The sequence below is a fragment of the Pipra filicauda genome, unplaced genomic scaffold (assembly GCF_003945595.2).
Source record: "Pipra filicauda isolate LSUMZ 115617 unplaced genomic scaffold, ASM394559v2 scaffold5_size6683894_pilon, whole genome shotgun sequence".
Lineage (NCBI taxonomy): Eukaryota > Metazoa > Chordata > Aves > Passeriformes > Pipridae > Pipra > Pipra filicauda.
The window spans coordinates 6,388,469-6,403,577 of NW_024104754.1; the positions used below are offsets into that span (position 1 = coordinate 6,388,469).

The 15,109-nt window shown below is 41.7% G+C and overlaps 1 protein-coding gene across 10 annotated transcripts in view; it reads left to right on the forward strand.

The window, feature by feature from the left end:
- The first annotated feature begins 3,334 nt into the window (after positions 1-3,334).
- Positions 3,335-15,109, forward strand: part of ABI2 (abl interactor 2) — a 69,589-nt gene continuing 57,814 nt past the window's right edge. For 5 of the 10 annotated variants that reach the window (XM_027731402.2, XM_039387945.1, XM_039387946.1 and 2 more), the window contains exon 1: positions 3,336-3,495. In XM_027731402.2, coding sequence (XP_027587203.1) covers positions 3,379-3,495 — 117 coding nt within the window. In that variant the 5' untranslated portion in view covers positions 3,336-3,378. Of the gene's footprint in view, positions 3,496-15,109 lie in introns of all 10 variants that reach the window. The other 5 variants (XM_027731408.2, XM_027731404.2, XM_039387947.1 and 2 more) reach the window with 3 other exon arrangements.

A 15,109-nucleotide genomic window follows, 5' to 3' on the forward strand; every position in this document is an offset into this window, starting at 1 on the left:
TTGAACTACCCCATTATTACTTTTCTCTAATAAAGAATTGGTGATTCAAACTGTATATAGGACACCCACGCAGAGTTCCCAGCTGGAAGAGTGCACAAGACCAAAGGGTCGGTTCGTCTGTGCAAACTGTTGTGAGTAGGGAACTCCCTTGGGTGATGGGCAGAGGTAAAAACCTAATGCATGAAAGAGAACTTGGAAGAATAGTGGTCTCACTGTGCTTTTGGATCTTGGCCTCCAATATAAACTCTCTAGACTGCTTGCCTTTCTATTTTCTGGTGACTGTTTGAACGGCCCCTTTAGGTGACGTTTGCTTCTCAGTCTTAAAGATACTGATCTAAGGGAAAATCTTGCACAAAAGGATTGGGGAAAAGTTAGAAAAGTTAAAGTGTGTAATAAATTAGGGCTGAGAGAATATAAAAAAATAGTTTAGCACATCACTTGACAGATGGGAAGTCATTTATGTAAATTTAGGGAAGTAGTGGTTGGATTCAATTGGTCTAATTTAAACACTATTTCTAATTATTTTTGGTATGTATACAGAGGATTATATGATGGCCATTATTCTGACAGGAAGGCTCTTCATATTTAAATTTAAATCCATAAATTATTACCCTATTAAAGTGTAAACATGCTGTGATAACAAGCACCTGATTATGCAGACAGGTTAGTCCAGCTACTCTGGTGAACAGCTGTGTGCATGTATTTCAGATAATGCTTTTTTTTACAGCCTAAAAACCACAAGCAAGCCATTGAGAGGTCAAGAGATGTCTGACCCACAGGTGGGAGCTGCCTGTAAGGAGGTTTGCTGGCACTGAGTGCAGATCTGAGAGCAGATGGGCTCTCACAGGTTTCCACTGAAAGCAGGCCCTGGCGGCACCCAAAAGTACAGAGGGAAGATGACACAATTAACAATTCCCCCTCCATGCAGTCTGGTGCTGCTAATCCCAAGTTAAAACTCCTAACAGCATCTTTGGAGAACCTTCCTCTTCACATCTTGACAATTTTCTCCTTTTTGCTAAGAGAAAGATCATGCCGGTTTACTGGGAAGCTGCCAAATGACAGCTTGACTTCACACCTGAGAAGCAAATGAATGAGGAGAGAAGGAAAGCCTCAGCCTGGCTCCAGCCTGGCACAAACACAAAGAGTCCTGAGAGTGTGGGCATGAGCAACTTCTGGAGATGCAGCAGCAGCAGGTGTGACATGAGCAGAGTCCAAGCTGAAGCTACTGTAGAGGAGGGAGCATGGGGCCCATTACCAAACTGCGAAAGAGTTATCATCAGCTGCAGACCCTAGGGTGAGGTGGAGACCTGGCCATGGATGATTCTTGGAGGTGTGGGACAAGGCTTGGAGCTCCACACTGTACAGCAGTCCTTCTTGAGTTGATTTGGCTGGCTTTCCTTCCCGGAGCCATTGCAACAAAGACTCAGATCAGCTCTCTCAAAAGGTGCACTAACAATCAACAGGGCTGCTGACAACCATGATTTATTCTTTAACTACCCCAAAACTGTATTTTTGGATGTGTAACTCATGGTTTATAAACTCTGGGGGTAAAGGGCACCAAGAACGAGGTTTCATGACACTCACTTCTTCAAACCTTGTGGTTTTAGGGCAGAGAGTGCCAGACTCTGTTGAGGGGAGCTGCAGGTGGCCTGACTCCATACTGGCACAGCCCTGCACTGGTGCGGGTGCTGGGGGACAGTGTGGGTGCTCACGTGCAGTCACCTCTCTCCTCCCCATACACATCATGGCAGGAGGTCTCTGGCAGGGTGTTGTGGGATTCTTAAGCCTTTCTGTGAGATTAAGACTACTGCAGCTGTAAAATATGAATTGCTCTTGGCTCTTTAACTGCCTGTAGAAAAGTCAAGTACTTGAAGTTTTGAATTTTAGTCCACGTTTTAAAATGGGAGAAAAATGCTTTGCATATGAATTTTTTTTCAGCAGTATGATGATCACTGTGCCTGACTCATCCTTCATATGGGTGAACTAAGCAAACTAAAAGAAATATCCCTCAGGGCAGGGATTTCTATCTCATTTTTTTTTAAGGGAAGAAACTTCCAAGGACTGGCCCCGAAGACTACCAGGTTGTTGGATGACCCCGCTAGGTGTTTGCAATCTGCAATTCTAAAGTCAGCAGACCAGGCATATCTAGCTGGATGCCTTTGCAACAGCTCTCAAGGCAAGAGAACAAGTGTTCCTCTAGTACGAAGTTGATGCACAGGTCCTGCAGTGCTGGATCTTCTCTGGTTGACTACCATAGAAGTGTCTGTAACGTGAAGGCTGGAAAAGCGTCGGGCTGTTGTGTCACTGTGTAAGGGACGGCATATAACCCAGGGCTGCACTACAGAGGCAGCCAGAGCTTTGTGGAGCCTCATGGGAACATGAGGTGAGTAATCACAGCTGCAATTCATTTCAAAGAGGCAAGTGAGCTCCCTGGAGAAAGCTGGGACACTTCTGCTGAGAGGGCGCTTTTTGGGAGGGTGGGGAAAAGGCTATTTTTTCTGCTCAGGTGGAAGAATTAAGTGGGAAAGCCTTGCACGTTCCTCGAAGGGTGGGCATTTTCATCACAATTGTAGAGTGACTTCCCTGGGATATAAAGTCAGTCAGTATTAAAGCCAGGAACTGACCGAACAGACCTCTCAGCTCATGGCTTCAGTGCTGTGCTGCAGCCACGAGACTGTTCTTGCTCTGTTTCTGCTGACCCTTCACTATGTGCTTTTCTCTGTTAGAGCTGAAAAGCTGCTTGGCAGCTGAGACTTTACCCTTCCTCTCACCCCCTACAGCAGTAGCTGCACAGAGGCGCGAGGGTCTGACTCCGGCTCCCGTGGTGCTCCAAGCTCCCGGGGTACCAGCAGAGGCGGCGGCAGCCCCGTGCTCTGGGAGGGGCGCTGCCAGCGACCTGCCGTTGGGGAAATCGAGTCAAAGTGATTAAAACAGCCAAGACTCTCTAAAGAGAAAAGATGCGTAAATATTTATTACGACTCGGAGTACCGGCGCGGTGCGGTGGCCGAAGCTCAGGTGCCGGAGGGGAACGGACCCGACCGGGACGGCGGCTCCACCGACCGCCCTCCTCTCCCGCCCCAGCCCCGCTCCTCCCGGATGTCGCCCCCCGCGCGCCGCCGGGACGGAAGTGGGCGCGCGCGGGGGGCCGCGCGGGGCGGCGCATGCGCGGGAGGCGCCGTGCGGCCGCGCCCCGCCCCCGCCGCGGTGGGGGTCTGGCGCGCGCTGCGTGCGCGCGGCGCGAGGCCCGGCCCGGGCGGCGGGGGCAGCGCGCGGGGCGGGGGCAGCGCGCGGCGGGGGAGCGCGCGGGGCGGGCAGGGGGCCGGGGGCGGGCGGACCGACCGACCGACGGACAGACCGACCGGGTGAGAGGATGTGAAGATGGCGGAGCTACAGATGCTGCTGGAGGAGGAGATCCCGGGGGGGCGCCGGGCCCTGTTCGACAGCTACACGAACCTGGAGCGGGTGGCCGAGTACTGCGAGACCAACTACATCCAGGTGCGCGCGCGCCCCGCCGCTCCCGCGGGAGCCGCTCCGGGAGCCCCTCCCGAGCCCCCTCCCGGGGCTGCTCCGGCCCCGCGGCGGCGGCAGGGCGGCAGCTCCGGCTGCTGCAGCCTGGGGAGGGGGAGGAAGGCTGGTTCACCTCCGGCGTGAGCTGCCCCGGCGTGACGAGGCGTTTGAATGTGTGATTGATTCCTAAACTGAATGCCTTCCACTTTTTGGGAGTGAATGTTCGTTCCAGATTGTGCCTCTGTCGCTCCTTTTCGTTCGCTTCCCCACGTTCCGCGCTCCTTTGCTGCCGGCGCTGTGGTGATAAACCGAGGGATAGCTGACTCCTGCAAATACGGTTAATTTAGGGCACAATGACATATGTTTTAATAGGGATGTGCCTGTCGGTTCGTATTTCCCTTCCCGAGCAGGGCTGTGGAATTCCATGGGAAGGGCAACTACCAAGCGGTAGGTGCAGGATGAAACCATGATGTAGTAAGAGATGGTACAGAATTAGGGAGAAAGAGATCGAGTACAAGTTGCTACCGCAGTGTGTGGTTTTTGCGGTGGCTGCTCTGAAACCAGGTTGGTGTTAGGACTTTGCTTTTTTCCTTTCTCTTTTTAGTGGAAAGAAAAGCAAAATATTGGCAATTTGCTTTGGTAGTGGTGGTAGGGCCAAATGAAAGACTTTGTCCTCAAACAAACACAAAAAGACACCTTAAGATGGGTCTGAGTGTGCAGGAGAGAAAGGCAGAGGGGGCGATGTGGATTTGTGGTGTCAATGTTGAGAGAATTACAGAGGGTCCCAGTATTATTTTTGCATTCAGTACTCGAAGTGGAGAGTTCTTATGGGTTTCCAGAGGGCAGCGAGGGATGAGGTCTGTGATGACACTATTCTGTCAGTGAAAATGGGGGAGACTGTTTAACCAGTGGCAGAGAATACTTAAAATGTCCCTATAAAAAAGCTCTCACTGTTTCTTTTGAATTGCTGAATGACCGGCTGTCCTTTAGAGAGAAGACTTTGCACATTTTGGGTCATTTACAAAACATGTCAATTACAGTGAAATTATATAGATGTATTTTATTATGTAATAACTTTTCCTATGTTGAATTAGTGTGACTTAGGTTTTTTGAGACATATGTTGAAATATTTTCTTACAGTTATAACCTGAAATACATGTGTTTGAATTTATGCTTTTTTTAAAACTGTGTAACTGATTTTTCTGGAATAAGGGAGAGGCGTATTGGAAGGCAGAACCGGAGAGGAAGAAAAGCATGTAGTTTGGATTTTTTTTTTCCTTTGACCTTTTTTTGTGTTCTTTGTATACACCAAAGTTCAAAATCTCTGTTGAACAGCTCCACTTTTAATGTTTTAATGAAACTGCAGAAGAGGACTCCATGCTGTTTTGTACAAATAGAGAATGAAAAAAATGGTTACTGCCCCAGACAGCACACAGTCCATAAGGACAGTATGAAATGATAGGAGACAGATGCAGACAGATGGTGAATGAAGGAAAAGAATGAGGCACTCTTGGTCAGCCTGATGGATTCTGACCACCACACAGCAATATCCCAACTGTTGGCAATTTATCCAAGGATCATGACAAACAGAGCTTTAAGGGGGAAGTGAGAATTAAGGAATGAAATTGTGTTGTGAACGTTGACCGTGAGGTGCAGTGTGGGTCACAGCATGAACATGTTTAAATTTTTAAACAAGTGAGGAATGGAGAACATAGCCAGGCGATAAGCTCTGGCCTTTGGAGTTCTCTGGGACATCGTAAAGTGGGTTTATTGTAGAGAAGAGGTCCAGTGTGAGGGGATTCTGGATTTAGTGATGTGAGTGTCCCAGTAACAAATCTGTCAGCAAGCCCACCCTACCTTCACGGTGCCAGAGCTACGTAAACGCTGTACCAGATCTGTATACAAAGCTGATTTTTTCTTCTCTACAAGGGAAGAATAGATAAATGGATATAGCTGTTGATTAGTTGGATACTTGTGATTTTGCTTCTAATGACATTTATTATGCTGAAGTTAATATGTCCAATTAATGACAAATGACGTTCAGAGCAGTAGTCTTGAATTTTGTGGGGAAGATGGGTTTGTGACTGCTCTGAAATATGTGGAAGAATAATTGTCCAGAAAGTCAGGTAGCGAAGACGAACTAATTCTTCTGTAGTCCTGTAGTGTTTCGTTGTTGACAGAAGATTTTGTTGTGGATATATTTGAGATCTCCTAGGGGAGGCTCAGGACGTGACTGAGAGCTGAAGTTGATCGGCAGGGTGGCAGGCACTGTGGCAGGAGGGACATTGAAGACCTGTATTTGTCAGTAGACAAGCCGCTGCCTTTCTGTGCCATTTACTGCTCTGGGGTTTTATTGTCAAGTACAAAAACTGTTGCAAAAGTCATTGGAAGCATAGGTCAGTGTAACAGAGAATTTGAAGTTCAGTGCTAAGGTGAATGTGTTTTTTCTCTTCACCTCCGCCCAGCAACATCCTTGCAGCTTCAAAATAATGGAACGTGTAATCTCATGCATATGAAAATTGCTAGTTCATAGTAGTACAGTTGTGGCAATTGCAACTCATTTGACTTCTGCTTATGAATTAAAAAATCTGTTCTTAAAAATTTTGTCAGTGTTTATCTAAATTATGATTGATACTTAGCTCAATTACTTTAGCAACAGGGAATGTTACATAAATTGTTATCCTTCCCTTGAGCCTGTGATACAGTAGTATATCAGAACACATCAGCTTAAAATTGTATGGAGATACATAGACCTGCAGCAATAAAAGACAAAAGGCTCCTGTTTGGGCAAAAAAAGTTTTTTCATTTGTTTTTCTTCACCAATGGTTCTTTGTTTTAAAATTTCCCACTGGTCAAGTCATTCTCCCAGCCCTCCAGCCAATGAGTTACCGAGTAAGGTGATGTATTTTTCAAGAGACACTACTCAAATAAGAAAATAAATCAATAGAATAAAAAAATAAAGTATGATATCAACTTACATATTACAGCAATTAATTTAATTATTTTCTGTGATTGTGGTGATAAAAATAATTCAGTTTGAAGCATAAATGGCTCACTTTCATCTGTGTGTCTTATTACAGAAATGAGATAACTTTTCTTGCTGAGAAGGCCTTATTTCTAATAGCTTGGAGAAATCCTACAGTTATTTCTATGTCATACTGCTTCTTAGAGAGAAAGGGAAGGTGCACATTTTTATTTAGGAGGATTTTGTGTGGTATCTGACACAAAGTCAATCACACGTTAAATTTTATACTGTCTATTCAATGCTTTAAGTACTAGTGCTGTCCTCTGTTACCAAGTTCAGTCTCAGTGTAAACTGTGCAACAGAGTAATTCTGTAGAATTTGATTATCTGATGTACTTAATATTTGCAGTCTACATTGATTTATGTAGGCTTTCATAGAAAACAGAGAATAGTTATACTGGACAGTGTGCTGTGTTTACAAAATTTTCATATTCCTGCTTCATTTTGTTCAGGGGTATTGTAAAGAAAATTTCTACTTACGGTAGTATAAGTAACAAGACCATACAATTATGTGATTTGCACGTTATGTTACTGCTATACTAATATAAATTCCAACACTGTCTTGACCCATTCAGTTTCTTTGAGCTTGTCCTGTATAAGTCTACTCTGGAATAATCTTTTGTTTGTTTCTCATTATCATCACTCTTTTAAAAAACAAGCTTTTCATTTTGTGCGTTGCATGGAGCTTTCTAGAGTAACTGAATGCTTGTGTCTGTAACTCTTTGTTGAAAGAGGCAGAAAAAATTAACAGGTGGAGGCATTTCAGCCAGTAAGCATCTAGCAAGAGCAAATTTGAGGTGTGGGGAGGTCCCGCCACCACAGTTAGCTTGCAGAACTGAGCAAAATGCCAAGCCTCTGTGCCCTGCCCAGCTTTCAGAAGGAACATAGCAATTTTGTGTGCTGTGTTGTCCAGATTCTTCTAAAAGGGTCTGTATTTCTTAGTTTTTCAAGATTATTATGCTTTATTTGTCAGCTCTAGAGACTGAAAAGGAAGAGGGTGCTTCTAATTTTCCTCTCTTCACAGTCTTCAGGTTGCCTTGACTGTATTGCATTTTATATACAGAAAACATTCTTTTGGTGTCTGTGAGGGGAAGGGTAGGAAGGTGATTTTTATTTCTGTTCTTAATAATAAGAATAATCCATTTACTTATTACTAGAAATGACCTGCTTTCATTCCTGCAGATAGCTTTATTTAAATAGACATAAAGGTGAAAACTACCTTTTCTCAGTAATTTTCCTGGAGCCCGCAGATCAATGAGTTTCATAGTTGTTTTCCACATACCTGTTGATTTTACTTAGATCTTATAAGCAAAGCCAAGTAGCTGTAGATTTGAAAGCATCTTCCAGTAGGTTGGACAAGAGAATGAGGCATCTATTAGCATATTAGTTTTAAATTACAAGAATGGTGATCCTTTACAAATGGCAATTTAGTGGTTACAGCTTTAGTAATGGGAAATTTCTGTGGAGTTGCTTGTAATGACTGGTACCAGTATATAACTTGTGTAAGTATATAGGGGATTGCAGGTATTATGGTTTATAAACAAGTTTAAGAATGATCTCTGTTCTCTTTACTGAGAATATGTATCACCTAACAAAGGCAACTGAGTTAGATTTGTAAAATTTATTTAATTACCCGAAGTGTGAGTATCGGAGGAAAGTTGTTTTCACCTTTTCTGTTCCTTAAACTTGTTTATTTTATAATCCGGCTTTAGTGAAGGGTTGATTAATCTTAGCAGTGATGGAACACTTGTTCTGCAGACATGAAAGTGGGTATTGATTAGCTCCAGTGGATATTAGTCCAAAAGTTCAGAAAGATGCTGACAAGATGAAACTCTTTAAAAAAAAAACTGTCAAGCCAGTAAAACAGTGGTAATGAATGCATGGACAATATGCTGTAGTATCTTACTCCTAAGTGCAAGGAATTAATACATGGATATGTCTGGTCCATCAGGCTATGGTAGGACTTCATAAAAATCACATTATTTTAAATTTGAAATAGTATGCAGTGTTGGGTTAACCTTGACTGTCAGATTACCCATCAAGCTGTTCTCTCAGTCCTCATGAAAACAACAGGAGAAAGTAAGATGAAAGAAAGCTCATGGGTTGAGATAAGGACAGGGAGGTCACTCACAAATTACTGTCATGGGCAAACCAGATTTGACTTGGGATGTATTAATTTCATTCACTGCCAATTAGAAAGTAAAAAGCAGGACACTGAGAAACAAAACTAAAACCACCTTCCCCCAGCCCTCCCCTCTTCCCAGGTTCAACTTCACTCCTTCATTTCACCTCCTCCTCCTGAGTGGTGCAGGGGGACAGGTAATAAGGGATTCTGTAGTTCACAACACTTTATCTCTGCTGCTCTTTCCTTCTCACAGTCTTCCCCCCTGCTGCAATGTGGGGTCCCTCCCATGGGATACAGTCCTTCGGGTGGTCCAGAGCAGATCCTTACCGTGGGCTGCAGTTTTTCAAGAACCGCTCCAGCATGGGTTCTTCCCAACAGTCCTGCAGGAACAGACTGCTCCAGCATGGGTCCCCACAGCCCAAAAACCTGCTCCTGCCTGGACTTCTCTCCACAGACCACAGGTCCTGCCAGAAGCTTGCTCTGATGTGGGCTGTGCATAGGCTGCAGCTTCTTTCAGAGCATGTCCACCTGCCCTGGCATGGGCTGCAGGTGGATCTCTGCACCTCCGTGGTCCTCTATGGGCTGCAGAGGGGCAACTTGTGTCACCATGGCCTTCTCCATGGGCTGCAAGGGAGTCTCTGCTCCAGTGTGTGGAAACACCTCCTCCTCCTTCTCTGACCTTGGTGTCTGTTAGGGTTGTTTCTCTCACATTTTTCTCACTCCTCTGTCACAGCTGCTTCACAGTGTTTTTTACCCGTTCACCACCAGCGTCGCTGACTGGCTCAGCTTTGGCCAGCAGTGGGTCTGTGTTGGAGCTGGCTTTGAACTGGCTCTGTCTGTCTGACATGGGGGCAGCTCCTGATCTCACCTCACAGAGGCTACTCCTGCAACCACCCCGCTACCAAAACCTTGCCATGTAAACTCAGAAGGTGTGCCTGAGGGGATATTACTTCAATGCACTCAGTTTGGGTTAATGTTCACTTGTGTTTGTCATCATCACTAAATTCCAATAATTAAGAGGAGACAGCTTAGCGATTCCTAAGACTGTATGCAGCCACTGTTCTTTTGATTTCGAGAAGTGATGTGTTCTGCAAATTTGAAGTAGCTGGCTAAGTGAAAGTCTTGCTGCTCTCTGCAGTCTCACCTCTGCCTGCAAGTGTTTTCACAGTCCTCTTTTCTCCACTAAGGTAAAAGGGAGAAGTAGTTGGATGGTGGACTCTGGTGCTATTGTAAGGAACCAGTAATAATACTAATGATAATTTTTGGTTCTTTTCCTCCTTCTGTTTTATTTACTGTATCTCCAAGTGTCTAAGCTTTAAGGACCTGATAATTTAAAGAAAGGTTGTCAGATACTGTTGCTTGGAGATAGATAGTCTCCCATGCATTGTCAGGGTATATAAAAAGAAAAATTTTCTGAAGGGAAACCAAGTTTGTTTTCAATATTTTTTACAAAATTTGAAAAAAGTAGTTAAAGTATGTTGGTTTTATGTCTTTGATCTAGTTTTCTGAAAGTAAATTCCATGGTAGTAGTTCAGTCACAATATATGTCTGTTGGAGTGTAACTATATTAAAATGATTGCATAAATTGTAATTGTGTGTCTCTATTCTGATTCTGAAGGTTCACGGTGACTTGTTGTTAGGTTTGGCAAGTTTAGTGAGGATAAGCTAGATATAGAATTTCCTTTTAAGACAATGACGCTGGCAAAGTTGGTGAAGGATTTATCACTCAACCAGTCTACTTTTCCTTTTCATTAACCACACTGTGTTTTGCCAGGAAAGCTAATTTAATGCATTCAAATAGTGCCAGAAGTTCAACCTGGAGTTCAGGAAGGGCAGGATTGATTCTCTAGTGAGTGGATATGGGAAAAGCATGAGCCATTTTATTAGTGGAAGTTGCTGATGGTAATACTGTATGTATAGGTGTGAAAATAAAATTTGTAAGTATGCAGGTATTGCTAATATAAAGTAAATGTTGAAACACTAAATGTTAGTTGCAAGTGGCATTCTAGTTGTTCCCTTCTCTAGTTAATTTTCAAATTGTAGTTATTGAATTGTATTGATCAAGAATTGTAATGCAGAGTAGCAAGCTTCTGTATCCTACAGTTAATCAGCTCTCTAACATTTATTTTCCTTTGCTTATGTTTTACTTGCATTTACAGTCATTAATCTTTGTGGCTTAATGCTGTAGGTTTTAAGGCAGGAAGTGGTGCCCCTTGTAAAGCAAGAGCTTCTCCAGTCAGTGCTTTAAGCAAGTGAAATCTTACTCTGTTATATTCAGCAGAATATTTTCTTGACGAAAACATTGATTTAAGTATCATGTTTGCAGCAAATTTTCAGTAGTGTCTACGTCTAGAGTCTGCTGGCCCTTTTTTTTTTTTGAATACTGTGTTTTCACACTTAATTACACACCTGAAATTGACCTCTTGCTTAGTAATCTAAGTTCTGTAAATTTTGTTGGATAGCTGTACCTGGAATTTTAGTTATTGGGCTACTTTATGAAGCCAAACTCCATGTCAGTAGATGAAGCATGTAGTCACAGTACGCTGAATTTAGGAACATTTCCTATTCTCAGGGTTCTCACAGGTTAGGCTGGCAATTCTTTCTTGAAGTGAATGGACCAATATGTTCTTGCAAATGAGTTGTGCCTGTTTCAGTGAGAAATCTGAATTTTCTGTTTCCCAGGTGCAATGAGTAAGTTGCTCTGTCAAATTTATAGTGGTGTGCTCTGAAATGTAGATTCTGTACATGCTATTCCATTTTCCTGTAGCTTATTTCCCAGTAGATGTCATTGTAATATCTATTCTTAATGGTATTTCAGTTTGAAATATAGGTGCTTGCCGTATTATTGGCTTAGTCTTATGGTAGTGAAGTTGTTTTATGCTCAGTGAAATGCAGGATGAGGAACAAATACTACTTGGTCTGGGATTTTTGTAGCCTGTGTGTGTTGATTATACACAGAGCCGTAGCTAGTTTTGTGCCAACTCATAAATTTGGTATTTTTTTCTTAAAATTAAAAACTCTTCTAGGTAAATGCAAGGGTTTTTATTAGGGCATTTTGTAACTTTGTTGTGAATTTATTGCTATTATATATATGAAGTCTGCATAAATTCTTGGTGATAACTTCAGGGTCTTTTGTCTGTTTTTTGAGCTGGCTGCTGTTTTGTCAAAGGTGATTTATACTACAGATCAGGTTTTTAAAACTAGACTCATAGAAGATAAGACGATGGCTATTGTTCTTCCTGCTGATACTATTAACAGATTTTAGGGAAGCCTGAAATTCTTTTGTTTGAAGATGCTCATTGCAACCAGCATGCCATTGTTACCAAAAGTATTTTAATTCTGTTCAGTTTTAAATGGGGCAGTGTTGAAGAGTTGAGATTGAATGGGCTGCCTGCTGAACCATCCTGAAGAAGGCTGCCTTTTTTAGATTTGAAAACTTGCATTTAAAGTTGCTAAGTGTGTAAATTATTCCTGCTACCCACCTAGAAACCTTTGGAATGTCAGGTGGTTAGAAATTAAAGCAGTGCCTCTCAAAAGCTGCATGTGTTAGGCTTTGCTGTTTAGGGACAAGATTGCTGAGCCGATATAAGATCTTTCTGCTTTGGGTTTTAAACTGTATCCCTGGGCCGGGCTCATTCAGTTAGCTAAACCAGCAGAAAACTAACTAGGACAAGAGCAGCATCATTGCTTTGCTTAGGGTTGGTGGGAGTGTGAAGTAAGGGAGGAGGAGGGAATGAAGTATGGAAGCAGTGGGACCATCCCTGCTGAGAGCAGTTAACTTTTAGATTGACTATTTTAAAGTAAGTGAGAAGTCCATCAAGGTAACAGGTGTCAAACTTGGTTATTTCAAGCTTCTTTGCAGCAGCAGCAGTGCTGCTCTTTGGGCCTGAAGGTCAGTAGTGAAAATGTCAGGTGTGTTTGTGCTGTCCTGGTGAAAACTGAGAGCAGTAGGGGCTGACACTTATTAAACATGAAGGGTCATGACTGATAACTTTTAGGTAATACATGACTTTTGAAAGGGGAATTAGTGCTCGTCTGTCTTATGAAAAAATCAAAGTCTGTTTTTGATGCTGCTGGTTTTGCCAGACAGGAATATACAAACATAGCTGGAATAATATTCTTGAGTCTGATCTCTTTTCATACAGAAAATTTTAGTCTGTCTAACGAACAAGACATACAAAGCCATTTATTAGTGAGTAGTCTAGTATGAATTCAAAGCACACTGATTTGTCTTGATTTGCTTTAATAATAATCATTAAATATTATGTGTTTACTGAATATACAGTGCACATTCTCAGTTATTTTCCAAGTGTGTCCTTTTAAACTGTAAATTTGAGCAGCATTGGGTGTTGCAACATCTGTAATTCACTCAATTTTTTAGCTAGGTGGCAACTTTATATAGCTTTATATGTGAGGCAGAGTGTTTGCTTCCGAGTGCAGCATTTGTTGTCTTATCTGTTTTTTATTGTGTAAAAAACAGAGATCTGCTGCCACTTATGGAGAGTGTAAAAATGTTAAATATCCCAAATTAAATGGCTATCTTGAATCAGTCAGCATATATTTTTCCGTCTGGAGGGGGTGTGTGTGTGTGGGGCAAACCAAAAATGTTTAGCCAAAAGTAGAAAACCTCATCTTATTTAATGGAATACTAAAGATATCCTGCCATTATGGAAAGCTCACAGTAATTTTCACTATAAATGTATGAAAAAAAGAGAAATAGTAAAAACAAAAGCCAACCTCTTCTCCCCTTCACCGCTAACAGCAGAAGAGGAGGCTGAGGTGGATGACAGGCTTCAGAGAGATTGAAAAATGCCCAAAGAGGGGTTGTTATTGTGGACAGAGAAATTGAATTATAAGATTATGCAAATAATGTTGTGAAAAGTATGAACTATGTACACTGGTTTGCCACTTTTCTGGGTAAAGCACAGGGATACTAAATTTAGTTTGAGAGGTAATGCTACTTAATATAATCTATGGAATTATTGCTATGAGCTAAGGCTCACAGCTAAGGGTTTAATGGTATTCTGAAAAGGCTAGAAATTTAAAATAAATAACGAGAATATAAGCAGTTTTATCTTTTTCTTTCGTATGTTTTTGCCTTGCATTTCTCCCATGTTGGAGTTTTATGTCTGTTACATGTAGTATTTTGTATTGTCCACTGTAATTAATTTCACTGGATTATTGGGATATTGCTTCTATTTAATACCGTATTTTCTGTATCCTGAATACCATATATCTTGTCTCCTTTGAAATGCTTTCTGCACAAATTGGTGTTGGTTTGGCCTTCCAAGGAGAGAGAATTAAATGTCAAGTTACTCATGTCAATTAAGTAAGATCTAGATAAATTTAATTTGTGGGAAAGAGGGCTAAAGATTTTTATATGATGGAGTATATATGTGAGTGCTGAAATGGTGATAGTGAAATTATTGGGATTTTTCCACCATGACTAATAACTAGAGAACTGGGAGTGAATGGAGTTGTAGAGAAGCATAAAACTGTGACATTACATTTATTTATTATTTATGATAAAGCAGTGTGCAATGTTTTCTGATATACTTCTCAGTTTTCTCACTTTGTTCATGTGTTAGTGATCTCAGAAATTACCTTCTAAGATTTAGGCTTACTCGTGTTTGTGTCCTTAGGGATGTGATGCCCATGAAGTGACTTTGTCTCTGAAGGGGCAGGATGATTGAGCATGCAGAAGCTCTGGATCACAGTAGTGTACAGTCAGCCTAAACTAGTGAGGATGTTGGTTTTACAGCCTTTTTTATCAAGTTCTGAGTCCATTGGCATAAGAGCAGTCCTTTCCTGAAAGAAAGAGGAAATTATTTCTGACTGTATGTGCATCTATATAATTAATCAGTTCGGATAAGAGAAGGTAGAAAGTTACCAATAGACTCTGAATTGCTATTATAGTTGTCTGGTGGTGATAATAATTAATTTAAATCATCTCCAAATTGAGAACACTTCTATAATCACTTGATGGGATGAGTTAATAGAATTATTGTAAATCATTACCATTTTATGATCTGCTTAAAATTTCAGTCTTATATTTCCTAAATATGTATGCAATCTTTACATTTATTATAGTCAATAATTAAATATGTAATACAAATGCAGTAGGGCAAATTGAGTTTTGATGACTGGGGAAAGAGGGAGGGGTAAGCATTTAATTTTTGTTTTTCTCGTTTTTATGGTCATCTGTGCACCAAATGCAGGTCCTTGAAAACAGAACTCTTCACTGTGATGAGCCTGATACAAATGTTTGTAGCGTATTAAGACCCCTTATTTAGGTAAAGTTTATAAGTTGTATGCATTATGCAAGACAGGCTCTTATGATTTGTCTCATTTGATCAACAGATAGATAATTAATGCAGAGTTATAATTTATTTAACCATTTATACATATATAAAAGAAGATTTTTTTCATTACATGAATACATGGGAAATACGG